This window comes from Garra rufa, chromosome 2, assembly GCF_049309525.1.
Source record: "Garra rufa chromosome 2, GarRuf1.0, whole genome shotgun sequence".
Classification (NCBI taxonomy): domain Eukaryota; kingdom Metazoa; phylum Chordata; class Actinopteri; order Cypriniformes; family Cyprinidae; genus Garra; species Garra rufa.
In genome coordinates, this window is record NC_133362.1 from 25,954,034 (window position 1) to 25,972,172 (window position 18,139).

General features: G+C 36.4%; 1 protein-coding gene across 1 annotated transcript; it reads right to left on the bottom strand.

Annotated features, from left to right (window-relative positions):
- Window positions 1-14,396, bottom strand: LOC141325357 (sodium- and chloride-dependent GABA transporter 2-like). Its single transcript, XM_073833969.1, has 14 exons — window positions 14,048-14,396; window positions 13,791-13,925; window positions 10,870-11,010; window positions 10,682-10,769; window positions 4,940-5,072; window positions 3,687-3,821; window positions 2,864-2,967; window positions 2,532-2,656; window positions 2,083-2,195; window positions 1,821-1,958; window positions 1,464-1,566; window positions 1,130-1,230; window positions 803-973; window positions 1-633 (listed from the first exon to the last, which is right to left on the bottom strand). Exons 1-14 carry the CDS (start codon window positions 14,184-14,186, stop codon window positions 508-510), a joined length of 1,752 nt encoding a protein of 583 aa, XP_073690070.1. The 5' UTR covers window positions 14,187-14,396; the 3' UTR covers window positions 1-507.
- Between the last annotated feature and the right edge of the window lie 3,743 nt (window positions 14,397-18,139).

Consider the following 18,139-nt stretch of genomic DNA (forward strand, 5'->3'; position numbering starts at 1 on the left):
ACAAATGTACCCCAGCGACTTAAGACTGGTTTTGTGGTCCAGGGTCACATTTTATGTTTTCAGTTGAAATAATTTATGATTTCTGAAGCGTGATAGGGAAAAAGGCAACAAAGAAAGTCTTTTCGTGACAAAGGTCAGAACTCCTGTTATGATGTAGATTTTTAAGGTGCACTCTTGTCATAAATTAATCTATTACTTTTCCTACATAATTTGTAACACAAAACATCTATTTAGGAGACCTTTCCAATGATATATAGTTTTTGATGATTAGATAAGGATTTATTTGCAATATGGTGAAGTAAACTTAGGCGTCCCGTATATGGGACGGTGACAGTTAAATGATTAAAAAAATAATAAAACATTGTACAAGGTGTGCAAGTACAGTGACAGTACAATAACAGCTGATTATGTGAATAGCTGATTATATTACAAAGATCAGAAAACAAAAAAAGGACCTCCAGTAGTAGTGAAAAAAAAATCTGTTTTTCAGTATATTCAAAAAATCTCTTACATTGTGTTAGTTTGTGTAGCTACGTCTTCTATCTCTTCGATGATTGTGTTTTCTTGTATTTCAGTTTGTTGCTTACAAGTTAAAGGGAGGTTTATGTCAGGTCTGCACAGGTGACGCCAGCGCTGTCACGACAGAGGGTGAAACAACATAACATTTTAGGTTGATTTATTCTTGGTTAGGCAATTTAGCTTTGGTAAAATAGTTGAACATCCCTGCCTTCCTGAGATCTCAGTGGCTTATTTATCTGAATCATTCATTGATATATCAGGGGTAAACATGTTTAAGTCTCACCTGTTTTAAGCTTCCTTTCTCAACAAACAGTCGTCCAAGTGCCCATCCAGGCACCAATAGAATGGAGGAAAGGGCCAGTAACCAGCCTAGTGCATACGCCCAGTCTGGGTACACATACCAGCGGTTAAAGGTGAGGGGTTTGTACTGTACAAGAGAACAGACAAAAGACACCTGAGATTGGTAGAAAAAGGAGAATGAGATCAGACAAATGAGAGAAATAGTTTTAGCCGATAATAAAATAATGACCATTAAGACATTTGTAGGCTTTTTGACAAATACAGAAATCTGTGAAAATTGAACAGATAAATGAAATGCAGAGGCACTCACGAGGGATACAAGAGGAGTCAGGTATTTCCAACACAGTAAGAATATATAATTGGGCCGTGACTTAGTCATGTCTTCAATGACGTCAAACATCCTCTCAGCCCCTGTGGTTTGTAGAGAAGAATTGAGCATAACTGATTTTCAACTTATAGTCGAAATTCATCATTTTGCCTATGATCAGTTTAAAAAATGCTCAAGAAATCTTCAAGTTGCTCTTTTCGAATGTTAGAATCCTTCTTTTTACAAAAGAAGAATCCAAATAAAAAAAAATCTTTCCTTTTACAACACTTTCATATCAAAAGATCAGAAACATGTGATTCTTCATTTTGCAACTCACCAAAGATCCAACCTATGGCCAGAGACTCAAACACACAGAGAAAAAGAAGACAGGCTCCACTGCAGGCATAGTAGTCGAACAACTGGAATACATACATTCCCCCCTGCAAGACACAATGCAATTCATAATTTACTGTACATTGCTTCCTATTTTCAAAAGTAGTAGCTTGTAACAGTATACAGCATAGAGTGTTAAAGGTTAGGAAGTATGAAGTGCAATGTTGTTTTCCATGCATTTCCTGTTTAATTTTGAAATTAAAAAAAGAAAGGCATTTAATTTTAAATTAATCAATTTTTATTTTTACTTTTTGTTACAACTAATTCTGTACATTTCTGTCTTTCTCTCACATACACAAACCTCTGTAACCATGACAAGTTGGCTAAAGAAGCAAAACAGACAGAAAAGCAGGAGGAATATTTCTCGACGTCCAGCTTTGCGTAGCACCATGGGGTATAGGTCCATCACTGATGTCATGAAAACTTCCATTGCAACAAACTTGGGGGGGTGCAGCAGAACACAAGTGCATGTAAATAGTCAAACACTTTTGAGTGAAACACAAAGTGAAATGCTCATGACTAATGTTTTACATCTCTGTGTGTAGGATTGAGTTTTAGCTCACCTGTGTATCTAACCCCAGCAAAATAATCATAATGAAGAAACAAACAGCCCACAACTGTGGGAAAGGCATCATAGCTACTGCCTGTGGATAAGCTATGAACGCTAGTCCTGGACCTGAAAGAAAAGGAAAGGAAAGAAAGAAAAAGAAAGCAGGGCTCGACAATAAGGACTGCCCGATGGTTATGTAGTTTTTGGTGTCATGACCTTATTTGTAAAGGTTACATTTATTAGAAACAATGAAAACGACTATAATTTTATTCTATTCCATCAACTTTTTATGTGAGGCCACTGAAAATTTTGGCAGGGCAAGTAAAAATTTGAATCACGGCCAGTAGAAAAAATCCTTAGTGTTGAGTCCTGGAAGGGAAAGGAAAGACAGACAGACAGAAAGAAAGAAGAAAGGAAGGAAAGAAAGAAAGAAAATCTTTCATTTCGTATTTAGAGCAGTACCTGATTCTGCCACATCGTCAATAGGGACACCCTGCTTTTGAGCCATGAAGCCCAGGACTGAGAACACAGCAAAACCAGCTACAAAACTAGTACAGCTGTTCAGCAGACAAAGCCATAAGCTGTCCCTGATAACGAAAACATAGATTATACAATAAATACAAACAAGTCCTTGATACAAAAATCATTGTGCACAGACCCCTGAGGCACCTCAGTGATTATTTCATGTGACTTTGACGCTCCTATACCCCCCCCTAAGATATGCTAAAAATCAATCTTTGAGGCAGATACCAAAAACAAAGATAATGGAAATTATACAACAGTACCAAACAAACCTGTAGCAGTTGTTGTTATATTTATTGTAGCTGCCTAATACAGTAAGACAGGCTGTACCCAAAGCATAGGAGAAAAAGATCTGAGCTGCTGCTTCCATCCAAACCTAAATGCACAACACAAGGGAGTAAATACTTGGGGAATGGGCTCAAGAATGGTAATCTGTTAATGCTATTTAAATAACTAATGATAAATAATTTTGTTTGGCTACTTACAGAAAAAAAAAAAATGTATTGGTTGTGAATGCAGTTGAATAGAATAGACAGGTATTCCTGGTATTCGATAATGCGATATATCACGATAATGAACATGCATGGTATTATTATCATGGGCACTTTGTAATACCAAAAATAATTATTTAATAATAATTATTGTTATTAAATTTGAATGCATTTTAAGAATACTTTTTCCATTAACTGGTTAAATGCACAACACCACTGTAAGCTGTGCTGAAGACGTGTGTGCAGTCTGATGTAAACAAGCACGGATGAGAAGCACATGGATGAAAGTGCACATTCACTCTCTTACACCAGATGGCACTAAAGAGCAAACGCTGTTGCACTTTAATTTTTTACTCTATACATTTATTGTGTGTTGATTTATTGTATTTAACTGTTCAGATATTTTTGTTACAAAACCTGTTATACTGTATTATGACAACACTTTTTGGCAACTAAATTTCAATATCGTGATAATACCGTTTACCGTGATCAAAAACATTAGCAATTAATCACAACATGAACATTTTATACCGGCATAAAATTATATCTCTTTATACTATAAAATGATGTAGTCTTTGCATAAGGGTTAAGATGGTGGGGTTACTTGTGGGTCAGAGAGACGGGCCGGTTCAGGGTACAGGTAAAACACAAGCCCCTGCAGAGCTCCAGGAAGAGTCAACCCACGAATCAGCAACACAAGCAGCATCACATAAGGAAATGTGGCTGTGAAATACACCACCTACGAGGACAATGAGAAAGGGCCAAAATTATGCATCTGTCTCCTCAACATATATAACTATTTTCCTATCAATTAAGAAGCAAAAAACTGTACTGACAATCAGAACACAAATAATAAATGGAAATGCAATTTCTTATAAAAAATGCAGAAGACAACAGGCCGAACAAGCAAAGTTTAAAAATTAGAATTTTTACATAAAATCTATTATGCCCCTTTTTACATGTTGCAATATAAATTTCAGGTGTCTGTGAAGTTTCAGCTCACAATACCCCACAGATCATTTATTATATCATTTTGAAAATGCCTGTTTAGGTAGAAGCAGAAACACTGTTTTAGTGCATGTCTCTTTAAATACAAATGAGCTGCTCCCCGCCTCCATTTCCTGAACAGCTCAACAATGTCACAATTGCCCCCGATGTTGCAGCCATGATTAAATTGCGTATGCTAGCCAGCCACACCTATATTAGCATAGGTTGTTTTTATCAATAACCTAGAGATAAAATCTATGTAAGTTTAAAAAGCTTTAGACAGCAGAAGAAAAATACTGTACATCCAAAAAGTTAGTTTTATACCTCAAAATCAGTATTTTGTTTAACAATTCTGCTGAGGTGAAATGACCATGCTACTTTTTTCACAGACAGAGAGAGAATCCTACTGAGCATGTGCAAATCAAGTGGCATCACTCTAGCTTGTTTCTCATTGGAGGAACTGAGTGTGTTACAATTGCCCCTCAGTCCTCCCTACTAAACTAATATGAGTTTTCTTTCACACACAAGCTTACTGTATGTTAAAAACATGCATAAGTTACAAAAACACAGTCGGTTAAGTCTGCAAAGTTAAACAGCTTGGAAAGAAAATGCACGTTTATATTAGATCGGAGTATTAGGTGACAGCAGTGTAATATACAGCACCAATACTGCTGTTTGGGTCTACGCTGTTAAGCCTGGCTCACACTACAGGATTTTTAGCCCGATTTTGCCCCAAATCCCCTCCTGAGAATCGGCGCAAAAATCTTGTCTAGCACCTCATTCGGTCCCGATGTTAACACATTCATGTTCAAACAACATGTAAAAGTGAATTTTGCATACTAGATGCCTTTTAAAGATATTCTTGCTTACCTTGCCTGTAGATTTGACTCCTTTCCAGATGCAGAAATAACAAATGATCCACATTACAATGAGACACAGCAAAAGCTCCCAGTTGATCTTTCCGACCTGTTCAATACCGTCAGAGAGAACCAGCACTCTGTTTCTATGCAATTTGAAAAGAGCGAGAACAATATATATATACACTGACAACAATTATAAACACAACACTTTTGTTTTTGCCCCCATTTTTCATGAGCTGAAGATCTAAGACTTTTTCTATGTACACTATTTCTGTCAAATATTGTTCACAAATCTGTCTAAATCCCAGGTAATCCATCTACCTCACAAGTGTGGCATATCAAGATGCTGATTAGACAGCATGATTATTGCACAGGTGTGCCTTAGGCTGGCCACAATAAAAGGCCACTCTAAAATGTGCAGTTTTACTGTATTGGGGGGTCCGAAAACGTTAGTATCTGGTGTGACCACCATTTGCCTTATGCAGTGCAACACATCTCCTTCGCATAGAGTTGATCAGGTTGTTAATTGTGGCCTGTAGAATGTTAGTCCACTCCTCTTTAATGGCTGTGCGAAGTTGCTGGATATTGACAGGAACTGGAACACGCCGGTCGTATACGCCGATCCAGAGCATCCCAAACATGATCAATGGGTGACATGTCCGGTGAGTATACTGGCCATTAGGGCTGGGTATTGTGATCTTTGATGCGACTGTTGAGCAGCTGTGTTCAGTTTTTAATTGCACTGTTTCTCTAACTGAACTACATGATTTTTATCACTATGAAAAAATCTAAACGTGGTGGGCAAGTGACAAAACTGGTGATGGAAACATTTCAGAATGACCAATACAACATTTCTGATGCTGTGAGACAAGATGGGTCTGCTGGTTATTCGAGTTATCACGTTCTATCAGTGCAGAATCACATGATTTTTTTTTTAAACGCATGGATGAATTTATTCGGTAAAAGTGTTTCCATTGTAGTTTATGCGCATTTATTCTTATCGGATAAAAAGTTTATCCTACTCAGTTGTGCGCATAAGTTTTTATGCGCATTTTTAGAATTTATGCACATTTTCGCGTTTCCATCCAGAGATTTTTGATGCGATATTCCAAAATGCGCATAAAAATAGGTGGATGGAAATGTGATGCGGTCGTGGCGCCGGCTTCCTTTTAAATATGTTTAATGATTGCGCCTGATGGGCCCACGCCCCCGCTCCGTCAGAGGAGGCGCGCAGATGAAAAAATAATTATTGATTACCAATTTGAATCAATACATTATAATGAAAACAATACCTTAAAGTGGTATTTTTAAACCGGTGAACCCCTTTAAACTTTTCAGTCTAAGAATTAAGTAAATGAATGCATTCAAACAGTAAGTTCAAAACGGCTCTACAGAAGAAAGAAAAAAAAACGGCCGATTTCATGACAGATTGCGGAGAATCATTCAGCGTTCAGTTCTTTTTCAGCAGCAAAAATTATTTCAAAGACAGCTAACCCAAAGCGCATTTCAGAGCAACCAGACGATTCATTGCTGAATAATTTGTTTTGTAATTTGTCTTGAACAAATCAGTTGAGTCAAAGTTTCATTCTCCAATGCACAAACATCTGATAAATCAGTCGAACTGAATCGAACAACGAATCGTTGAACAATTCACTCATTAGACACTTGCCATCACCTACTAGTGTTTTAATTTGGTTTAATTTCTTGTGTATATCAAAACAATCCTAACATTGTTTCATTCAGTTGTTCATATTTTATATTATGTCATAGAATTTATAGATCAAATGTAAGAATTTTAAATGAAACATCAAGTATTAGGAAATATAAATGAAAAAAATGCCTTGAATTAATATATGTGACCCTGGACCACAAAACCAGTCTTAAGTCGCTGGGGTATATTTGTAGCAATAGCCAAAAATACATTGTATGGGTCAAAATTATTGATTTTTCTTTTATGCCAAAAATCATTAGGAAATTAAGTAAAGATCATGTTCCATGAAGATTTTTTGTAAAATTCCTACTATAAATATATCAAAATGTAATTTTTGATTAGTAATATGCATTGTTAAGAACCTAATTTGGACAACTTTAAAGGTGATTTTCTCAGCATTTTGATTTTTTTGCACCCTCAGATTCCAGGTTTTCAAATAGTTGTATCTCGGCCAAATATTGTCCTATCCTAACAAACCATACATCAATAGAAAGCTTATTTGTTGAGCTTTCATATGCTGTATACAGTTTTGTAAAATTTTACCTTATGACTGGTTTTGTGGTCCAGGGTCACATATATATAAAAAAATGCAGATATATGTCAAAGCTGATTGAAAACCGAAGAGAATATTGCTTCAGAATAAATAATATATATACTGTATATATATATATATATATATATATATATATATATATATATAGCCTGCCACCATAGAGCCCCCCCACATAACAAATCCCAATTTAACCCCTGCTAATCAGCATCATGATGTTCCAAACCAGTGAGGTGGATGGATTATCTCAGCAAAGGAGAAGTGCTCACTAACACAGATTTAGACAGATTTGTGAAAAATATTTTAGAGAAATAGGCCTTTTGTGTACAGTCGTGGCCAAAAGTTTTGAGAATGACACAAATATTAGTTTTCACAAAGTTTGCTGCTAAACTGCTTTTAGATCTTTGTTTCAGTTGTTTCTGTGATGTACTGAAATATAATTACAAGCACTTGCAGATAGTTCAGCCTCACTATAATTTGATTTCTTGCGCTTCTTTTTTCTTGCTATTGTCACAGAGTTTTGGCTTTAGGAATGAGCTCATTTTATATGTTAATTAATTAAGCAGGGGCATTTCGACGGCGGAACATTCAGCTGCACACAATTCCACGATCATTTGTGATTTATAACCGAATGACTGGCGCACGCATGGATTTCGTGGTGCGTTCGTTTTCTCTGAATCGCTCTTACGATCAAATCAGAAAAGTTCTTAGATAAAATCAAGGATGGTTTCTACGCAAGTCTTTATAAATGAGGCCCCAGGTCTTTTTGACCAATGAATAGAATGAAATGAGTTATTTAAAACATACATTTCAGTCAGGGAAAGTAGTTTAACTCACAGGAAATTGTGTATAATAATCGTCATTAAATATACGCAATTTCCAGTTTCTGATTAGTAACAGTAATGATGATATCGACTTGTTTCTTTGTCCAGCAAATTCTTCAGTGATATCCATTACTCTTACGTCAGCTCGTTGTCACGGCAACGTGTTTTACTAATCAGAACGGAGTTAAAACAATTGAACAAAATAGGGCTTAAGGTAGCAATATGAGATCGAACACAGTTTTAAGTGACTTTTGTAATGTGAGCATTCAGCACAGAGAATCATTATATGTGAATATATGGTTGTTTATTAAACTATTCTACTTACAAACGATCGCACTTAGACAACGTACATAAAACATGGCTTTTCATGGCTTTTCAAAGCATGGTTCCAGAACACTAGGCCTCATGGCCAATGCTAGGTGAGCCCTAGGTGAGGGAAGATTGAAAGTCTTTGTCTTCCACAGTGGTGTTTCGCATGTGGAAGCTGATTGGTTGTTTTGCCACAAAACTTCCAAAAGTTCAATAATACCTATCAAGCAAGGAGTTATTAAGATGCCACAAACATTAACTTTTAGGGGATCATAAATGCAGCTCATATAGACACCAAACATGATCTATGTATCATCTCGGTTGAATGAGTGATTCTAAATGTGAGTATTGGCACATACAATAATTCACCTATTGGGGATTAATGTTTTGAGACAGACATATATAACAGAAACAACAATATAAGAAAAGGTAACACATTGATCATGTACATTTCTATATAACTCTATGTGGAACTGTATGTCTGAATAAGGAGAGTGTATCTCGCTGCATTCCTGTAGGCTGTAAAGAGTCTTATCTTGATGTTGGGGTATGAGTTGGATAGTAACCAGAGGTTTGCCTCATAGCAAGTAGGTGTTAAACGTAGATCGGGGGAGAAGTTATTTAAGGAATATAACTAGTTATTTCAATGTCTGATGGGCTCCATGCACTACAGTAGCCACAATATCCTTGCCTGTGAAGCCATTTTTATGCAACGCAATGATGGCTGCACGCGTTTCTTTGCAGGTCACCATGGTTAACAATGGAAGAACAATGATTTCAAGCATCACCCTCCTTTTAACATGTCAAGTCTGCCATTCTAACCCAATCAGCCTGACATAATGATCTCCAGCCTTGTGCTCGTCAACATTCTCACCTGAGTTAACAAGACGATTACTGAAATGATCTCAGCAGGTCCTTTAATGACAGCAATGAAATGCAGTGGAAAGTTTTTTTTGGGATTAAGTTAATTTTCATGGCAAAGAAGGACTATGCAATTCATCTGATCACTCTTCATAACATTCTGGAGTATATGCAAATTGCTATTATAAAAACTTAAGCAGCAACTTTTCCAATTTCCAATTTTTATGTAATTCTCAAAACTTTTGGCCACGACTGTACATAGAAAAAGTCTTAAATCTTTGAGTTCAGCTCATGAAAAATGGGGGCAAAAAACAAGTGTTGCATTTATAATTTTGGTCAGTGTATGTATATATGTATGTATATTAGGGGTGTGACGAGACACTTATCTCACGAGACGAGACGAGACGAGACGAGATTTTGGGCTCACGAGAACGAGACGAGACGAGATTTTTTAACTTTTTTAAATAAATCCTCAATGATGAAATATATAGGGGACAATAGTATTTTATTCAACAAAAAACACAAAATGCAAAAAAAAAAAAAAATGTAGGTGCATTTTGATATGAACTTGTACTTTATGAAATTAAACTTATATTTTAATGAATTATATGCAGTAATAAAAATGCTGCATGATTCTGGGTAAACTGAAAAACAATTTTCTTTTATAAACTGGAGATCACGATTCTGAAGAAAAAAAGGATTAGAAAATTAAACAAAATGACATAATTTACTATTGGTTCTGAAATAATGTTCATTGCTTAAGTCTGGAAAAAAAAAAAAACTAAAAAAAATGAAGGAGCCCTTGTCTCAATTAATAAAGACTTTCACTATTGGAATCTCTAATGTTTAATTCAATGACAAATATTTTTTTAAACGTGCAGTTGTCGCCCTCTCCTGGTGAAGAGAATAAACGTTACTCTACATACCTGTTATACTTTCGTTTTTGATCGCTACTGTAGACAATAAGTGTGTATATCCAAACTATAAGCTTTTATCCCAGTACTTATGTTATTTAAATGTCTGTAACAAAGACATGATGATGATTATGTGGTTAAAAAGACTGTTTGTGTTGCTTTCTGAAACCACAGCAGTAAGAATGCAGATTCGAATGTCTTCAATAACATTCACATGGTAAGCGTCAGTGGAGCGCCTGAAACAGTTGTAACAGACAATGCTGAATCACAGTCATTCATGAATAAGATCGCATGGGTGTTTGAATAGAGATCGTGATATTTTTATAACTATTAGTCATGCAGCCCTAATGTAAACATTGCAAAATGTTTTGCCATGATATCATCACGTTCTCGCGAGACCAGTCAGATCTCGCGGGACACATCTCGTCACACCCCTAATGTATATATATATATATATATATATATATATATATATATATATATATATATATATATATATATATATATATACACAAATTGCTAATATATAATGTCCTTGCAAGAATTGATTTCACTGTAATATAATTTATGCTTATTTATTTACCTCCAAAACTCAGTAACTGAAGAAGTTGAATTAATCAGCATTGTCTGGTTGAGGGTCAGATTATTTGCAGCAAGATTCACACAGTCATCTAAGACAGAGACGGGGGGAAAAAGGTTTGCAAATTACTGGTCCAGCATATTCATGTATGATATTCAGTAGATGTTGTGAGTTTTGTTTCAAATGTTCACCTGTGTTCCAGGTGTTGTCACAGCTGGCCCATGGCAGTTGGGAGCTGAAAGAGAAGATGAGGTAGAAAAACGCCCAGGCCAGAATGATGATGTAATACATGCAATTGTAAAGAATAATCAGTTGTCCTGCGTAGCCAATACCTGACAAAAGGAAACAGATACATTGATCAGCATTGTTCAGCAGTCAACTAAAGAGTTTCAGTGCCAAATTTCACCAAATTTTAACATGCAGATGTAGGCGCTGCCATAGATTTCTGTATGGATGAATAACATTATCTTGATTGGTACACCGTCTTATTGAAGCATATGGGTAGCAATATTCAATTTGAAATCCAGTGTGCAAAATGGCAAAGCAATTTGTAAAACGGCAATGTGTTTCTGTATTTAAATTTATATTTATCCATACCACATGTGCAACGTTTGGTGCAAAATGAAAATTTAATTATATAACTTGCATTTGCATTTCCTATACATCTAAAGTGTACGTGTCAACGAATTTAAGTTAAAAAGGGACATTTAAATAAACATTTAGCTACCCTTTTGCTATAGAGGGTTTGCACCTAGGCTACGTCAAGTTTTGGTCAGTTACCCGGATGTGTGGCCATTGCGGCAATACTCATATGTCAACAGCAGCATGGACCGAAGACGCTGTTCTACTAATTTACTACTAATTATTCCTTCCTCTATTTCTTATCCCGACATAGTGAATTACTTTCCTTTCTTTGTTTTTTCGCCAAGCCATGCACTAGTTCCATGCGGTTCAATGACACTGTTTATGTTTATGTTCCGCAATGGCCGACTTCCGTATTGATGACCTAACGTGAAGACACTGCATTTTGCTACAGTTCTCACATGGTATTATGATGAAAATGCAATCTTAAGTGTCGTACCTCTGAGTCTAAATGCATTTAGAAAAAATTGCATTTAAAGGTCCCATATTGTACACATTTCTGGAGGTTTATTTTAGTTGTTGATGTCCTTAAGAATATATATTTGCGGTATAAGTGCCAAAATCCATCTCAATATATTTTTACAGCTCCTTTTTTAGGAGCTCTGTCAAAAACAGGTCGATTTTGGCCCATCTAATTAATATTCATGAGCCTCTCTTCTGATTGGCCTGTTGTTTTCTGAGTGACGCACAGCCAAGCCAATCACAGGTAACTACGGTCATGTATGCTGTAAGCGAGCTCAGAGCAATAAAGAGAACCTAGCCTGCTGATACTCAACAGGATATTTCAGAATGATCATTAATGTTTTTTTCTTTTTCAAACACCGAATGCAGTAAGCTACATAACTGTTGCTTCAGTAAAGCCCCTTTCACAATGCGCGCTGATTCTGGAAAATTACGGGAACGAGCGCTGTGTGAACAAAAGCCAGAGCCATAAAGGCAGTGTTGTAGTAATGATGCACGTTATCAAGCGACTCTTCACAACGAAAAAATACGTGCAAAGTGGAATGAAGCGGCGATCGGGCAGAGCCAGCTCCTCACTATCAGCGCTGAAGCACAGTTTGTTCAGGTTAGTTTCAGTTTAGTGAAACGTACGCGTCGCATTACATCTCACATCCAAACGTCACATGTCTTTATGGTTTGTGTGTAAAGCACGCACAGATTCCGGAAAACAACTGTGAATGAACCAAATGAAACAATTCCGGAACAAATCGTGGGACACACACATTATCCGTGTATTTACCGAAATCGCTGTGTGAAAGAGGCTGAAGTTGACGTGCCGCTGGTCTCTAATGCCTCGTTTCCACTGAGCGGTACGGTACGGTACGGAACGGAACGGTACGCATTTATTTGCGTTTCCACTATCAAAAGTTGTGAATGGTACCAAAATGCCGAACTGTACCGTACCACTTTTTGGGTACCCTTCCGTTGTGGTACCTAGCACAGTGGAACGGTACTAAAGGGTGGAGCTAGACTCACTGCAGAGCGTTGATTGGTTGACAGAGAATCGTCACTTGCGCGTGCTACAGAACGACAACGCAACACAAGAGGCGTCATTTTTAAAACACACACAACACCTTGCAAAACAATGCCACCGCGAAACATAACTCGCGAATGTCCTCCATTGATGTTTGCGGTCTTAGCTTTCTTCTTTGCGCGAGAATGACGTCAAGCTACTTTCTGTCATACACCACGTCTATCAAGTGACGTTATCACTACTTTCCGCCATACACCACGCCTATCAAGTAAGGGTACTGTCTGCAGTGGAAACGCTAGCCAATTCATGGTTTTCCGACCCGACCCGTACCGTACTGTACCGTACTGTACCGTACCGTACCGTACCACTCAGTGGAAACGAGGCATTATATTCACGTTGTTCTGAAGCCTGTGTAATGATCGTAGCTTGACATCTATAGACTGAACAGGGTTTTCTCCACTTGTTTTCGTGTTGTTGTTGCTCAATAATGGAATGGATGCGTTGTTGTCTGGGGGTTTGACAAAAGGAGGGTGGGACGTTGGTTGGTGACTGAAGGCGGTGACTTGAGTCGATCGGACGTCACATCGTTACGGAAGTCACAGCTGCTTGTGAAAATGAACAGCTGCTTGTGAAAATGAACAGCTACTTTAAGCAGGCTGTGTGCAGTTTACTGTGGATTGACTGTTTTGAAACTCATATGGTAGTTAGATAGCCCCTAGACCTTAGTTATCATGAAAAAAGCCAGGAAATTTTGATTTTGACGATATGGGACCTTTAAATGATAATTTTGCTACAGTTTTTGCTTGGACATTTTAACCATATCAATTTGGGTAATACATTTTCATTTTCATTTTGCAAAGCGTTAAAGGTGTTTTTTAATTTTCATTATAAAATTAGTCTAGGAAATGGCAAATGTAAGTTAAATTTTCATTTTGCCTGTACAAAATGTAATAGATAAAAAAAAAAAAACATAAAAATTTGATTAAATATTCTGACCCTCAGCCAGTGGGCAAAGGCGACGCCAACAAGTAATGCCCCCTTCCTGTGTGTACTGTCCCATAGAGGTTTCTAGCAGAAATAGAGGCACCCCACAGGTAATCACAAACACCAGGTAGGGTATCAGGAACGCCCCTGAAAACACAAAAGTGCAATAGTAAATTATTAAAATTTATATATAAATAAATATTATATAAAAAAGGTATAATATTAATTTATCTCCAACAAACAAATATTTGTGTATTTAGTTTATATACCTCCTCCATTCTTGTAGCAGAGGTAGGGAAATCTCCAGACATTACCCAGTCCAATCACAATCCCTGCCACAGCTAAAATAAACTCTGTTTTACTCCCCCAGTATCCTCGCTCCTGTATTTGCCCTTTGATTTTTCTCATACTCTCACACTGTTTTGACCAGGTCACTGACTCTGCTGTCCAGACTGCTATAATTTCACAGCAAGTTTGTTCTGAATTCTGGTTAGCTGCACACTTATAAAAACTGACTTCACTGACTAATCCCCTCCAGCTAAAATGACAACCAAAGTACAAAATAAGTAATGGGGCAAGTGTAGTGGATTTGCTTCTGTGTTGTGTGCGTTGATAATAAAAGAGACTTCACACAATGATGCAGTTGTCATGATTTACTTTCGGCTTCTTGGTTTCTGCATTGAAACATAACAGACACCATCAGACAAGATGGAGAATCTCTGGTCTAGCTGTGCGTCTTAACGCCATGACATTCCACGAAAGACAGCGTGCATTATAACAAACTTTGACACTACAATAATGATAATATAATGTTAAGAGAAAGGAAAATACAGAAAAATAAACAATACTATAATGATCCATTTACTTACCTGCATTGAAACATAACAGACACCATCAGAAAAGGGAGAATCTCTGGTCTAGCCGTGCCTGTCAATCATTACACACTTTTTCAATGTATATTCATTTAATAGAAAATGCATTCAACCGCTCATGGATCATTAAAGGTAAAGATATAAGTTCAGTCAATCATAAATGTATAACTCCTAACACAGACGAAACTTTCAAACTAACCAAAGAATGCATCGTTAAATAACAAAACTAAGCACTGGCATAAAGTTGGCTTGATGTTGGAAGTTGCATATTTGCAATTTGATTTGCATCTCTAAAGTTACATACGACATTGGTATACTTTTTAAACTTCAATAGTATTTCAAGTGAATGACTTACAGTCACACAACCAACTGTAAAGTGTTCATGTAGGTGTCAGGTATGATGTACACCTTTTCGATTTTTAATATTTATTCAAATAAACTGTAAATCATAAGTAAAAAAAAATGAAAATTGTTCAGTACTGAATATATCATAATTTAAAGCTCAATATCATTTGAGGAGAATCACTCACAGTCATGAAACCAACTATAAAGTGTTCATGTAGGTGTCAACTATAATGCATACCTTTAGCATTTTTATTATTTATTAAAATAAACTGTAAATCATAAGTAAAAAAAAAAAAAAAAATTTCAGTACCAAATGGGCTCAAACACAAAATATATCATAATTTAAAGCTCAATAGCATTTGAGGAGAATCACTTACAGTCATGAAACCAAATGTAAAAAGTTCATGTATGTGTGAACTATAATGCACACCTTTTATATTTTGAATATTTATTAAAATAAACTATAAATCATAAGTAAAATAAATGTTTTTTTTCAGTACCGAATTAGCTTAAACCAAAATATATCATAATTTAAAGCTCAATAGCATTTGAGGAGAATCACTTACAGTCATGAAACCAACTGTAAAGTGTTCGTGTAGGTGTGAACTATAATGCACACCTTTTACATTATTAATATTTATTAAAATTAACTCTAAATCATAAGTAAAAAAATATTTTTTTTCAGTACAGAATGGGCTGAAAAACAAAATATATCCTAATTAAAAGCTCAATATCATTTGAGAATTATGTTAAAATATTATATATTGTGTGTTTAAGGCCATTCGGTACTGATTTTTTTTTAACTTATTTACAGTTTATTTTAATAAATATTGATAATGTAAAAGGTGTGCATTATAGTTCACACCTACACGAACACTTTACAGTTGGTTTCATGAGTGTAAGTGATTCTTCTCAAATGCTTTTAAAATTAGAAAAGTGTGTAATGTCGTATGTAACTTTAGAGACGGTCCCTAAATTTGTGAATATCGGCCGTCCAACTTCAAGCCAATTTTATGCCAGTAAACTAACGTTACTCAGCATACCACACTTGTAATGACGGCCATTGCCCGAAATCAAACTCAGAATAATCATACTCTTACGACATTCATAACTTGGATTTCTAATCTCTAAATGAAGAAAAGTTAACAAGCAAAGACGTTTCACACAAAAAATTCCATAAATGATGAGTAATTAACGATATTTAAACACGTGCCGAGGAGCTGATAATACATACCCCTTAACGCCATGACATTCCGCGAAAGAGAGGGGGCGCCCGGAAATTACATCAACTCTACCCTCGAGCTTACACATATACGCATATACATAACTTACTACATAACTGTTTCGAAACATTTCGAAATTTCAATTTCTGTGGCCCGTTTCAGAAAGGAAGTTAATTGGAAACTCTGAGTATGTTAACCCACAAATGAGGGAAACCTGGCAGGTTTGTCAAGTTTGACTTAACTTATACACTTTATACACAAAAATACACTTTAAAAAATAAATACCTTTTGTCATTTTTCTTTTGTATCTTGATTTAAGAATCTTTAAATATTTTGATTGGAAACAAGACAAAAATACCAAGTAAGAAAAACATTTTTTGCAGTGCAGGTGCATTAATTCATTGCACATATTTTCATCATGCAGACACTGTCAAAGTGACAAAAACGGCATATCCTTTTATATACAGGATCATTTTATTGTCATATATAGGATTATTTCGATTTTTTGCCATATCCACATACATATTTATTTGAGCGGTACTATTTTAAAATGGACGTTTTCTATATAACATCAGGAATGCAGAGCGGTAAAGAAAGTATGCCTCGCTCTTACGCTCTTTCTGGGATTTTTTGTGTAGTTTCCTGAGTACACACGCCCATCGAAAATGAAGCTGATTATATGGAATAGAAGCATGCCAGCTAGCTCGAGATATATGTCGTAACCACCAACACAGCTGTAAAACAAAAATTTGGTGATTTAGATTTCCTACAAATGCAAAAGCAACATTTATTCTTTTTCATGTTGGATTTTAATATTCTTCCGATACTTGATATTTTGGCCATCGATCTCCTCTCCATCTGTTCATCATTATTTTGCGAGCCTTCTTGCTGTTGGTTGAATAGGAGTGAAATGTTAATTTCATTAACAATAAGAAATTTAAATAAACACTGATATTTATTTAATAGGTAAAATGTTTGTCTACACCCATGAACCTTTTATGTTTCAAGCTTTACCTGATTTAATTATGTATTTATACTTCATTTTTAGCAGTTTTTTCCCTTTTGCCTGCGGGATAATATGAAAATTAGGCTAATAGTAGTTCAATAACTTACCGTTCTGCCAGTTTTTACCTTTGATATTATAACAGTGATTAAGTGTTAAAGTTAATAAGTGACTCGAAGTATACAGACGTCTTTTTGGCGGGAGCTGTTGCCATGGTGATTCAAAAAGATCTGGAAGTTAGGCGGATAATGTACCTGTTCACTTTGCGGTCTTACTGACACTTTTTTTTTTTGTTATAACTTGTAACTTTACCTGCTAACCGGCACGAGTTTGCACCCAGCTTCACGTGTTGACCCCCTGTGGTATGTAAATGCACGTTAGGCCGGTATAGTTGCCCCCCTGGCGCGCTATTGTGGACTGTAGGTGTGCAGTGGTCCGGATAGAGTTGTAAATGACCGGTGTTGTGTGGCATTGGCGTGTACAGGGGGGTGGGCCAGGGATGCCCCTGCCCCTTTGCGGTCCGGTCTACGTGCCTCCCTCCCGGTCCGCGATTTCTGCCCTCATAATGCAATTTCGTCCCTGCCCCTTCAGAGGTCTGTGCACGCCTCTGTTGTGTAGTGTAGTGTGTAGTGGAGAGTGTTGACACTGTGATTGACAATAGAAGGGCGAGGTGGTTATTCTCTCTAACCAAATAAGCTTTAATGGTTTATAGCAAACCCACCCGACCCCGCCCTTCAGTAGTAAGGGTTGTTGATCACAGTTAACACCTGCTATAAACCATATTTCTAAGTAGACAGAAACAAAGACATATTCAAAGTAATGAAGAAAATAAATTACCAAAGAGTTCAAAATAGCCTACATGAAATAATGTTAAATGAAACTAAAGAGCTGAACTGAACGATTCTTGTGTTGAAGACT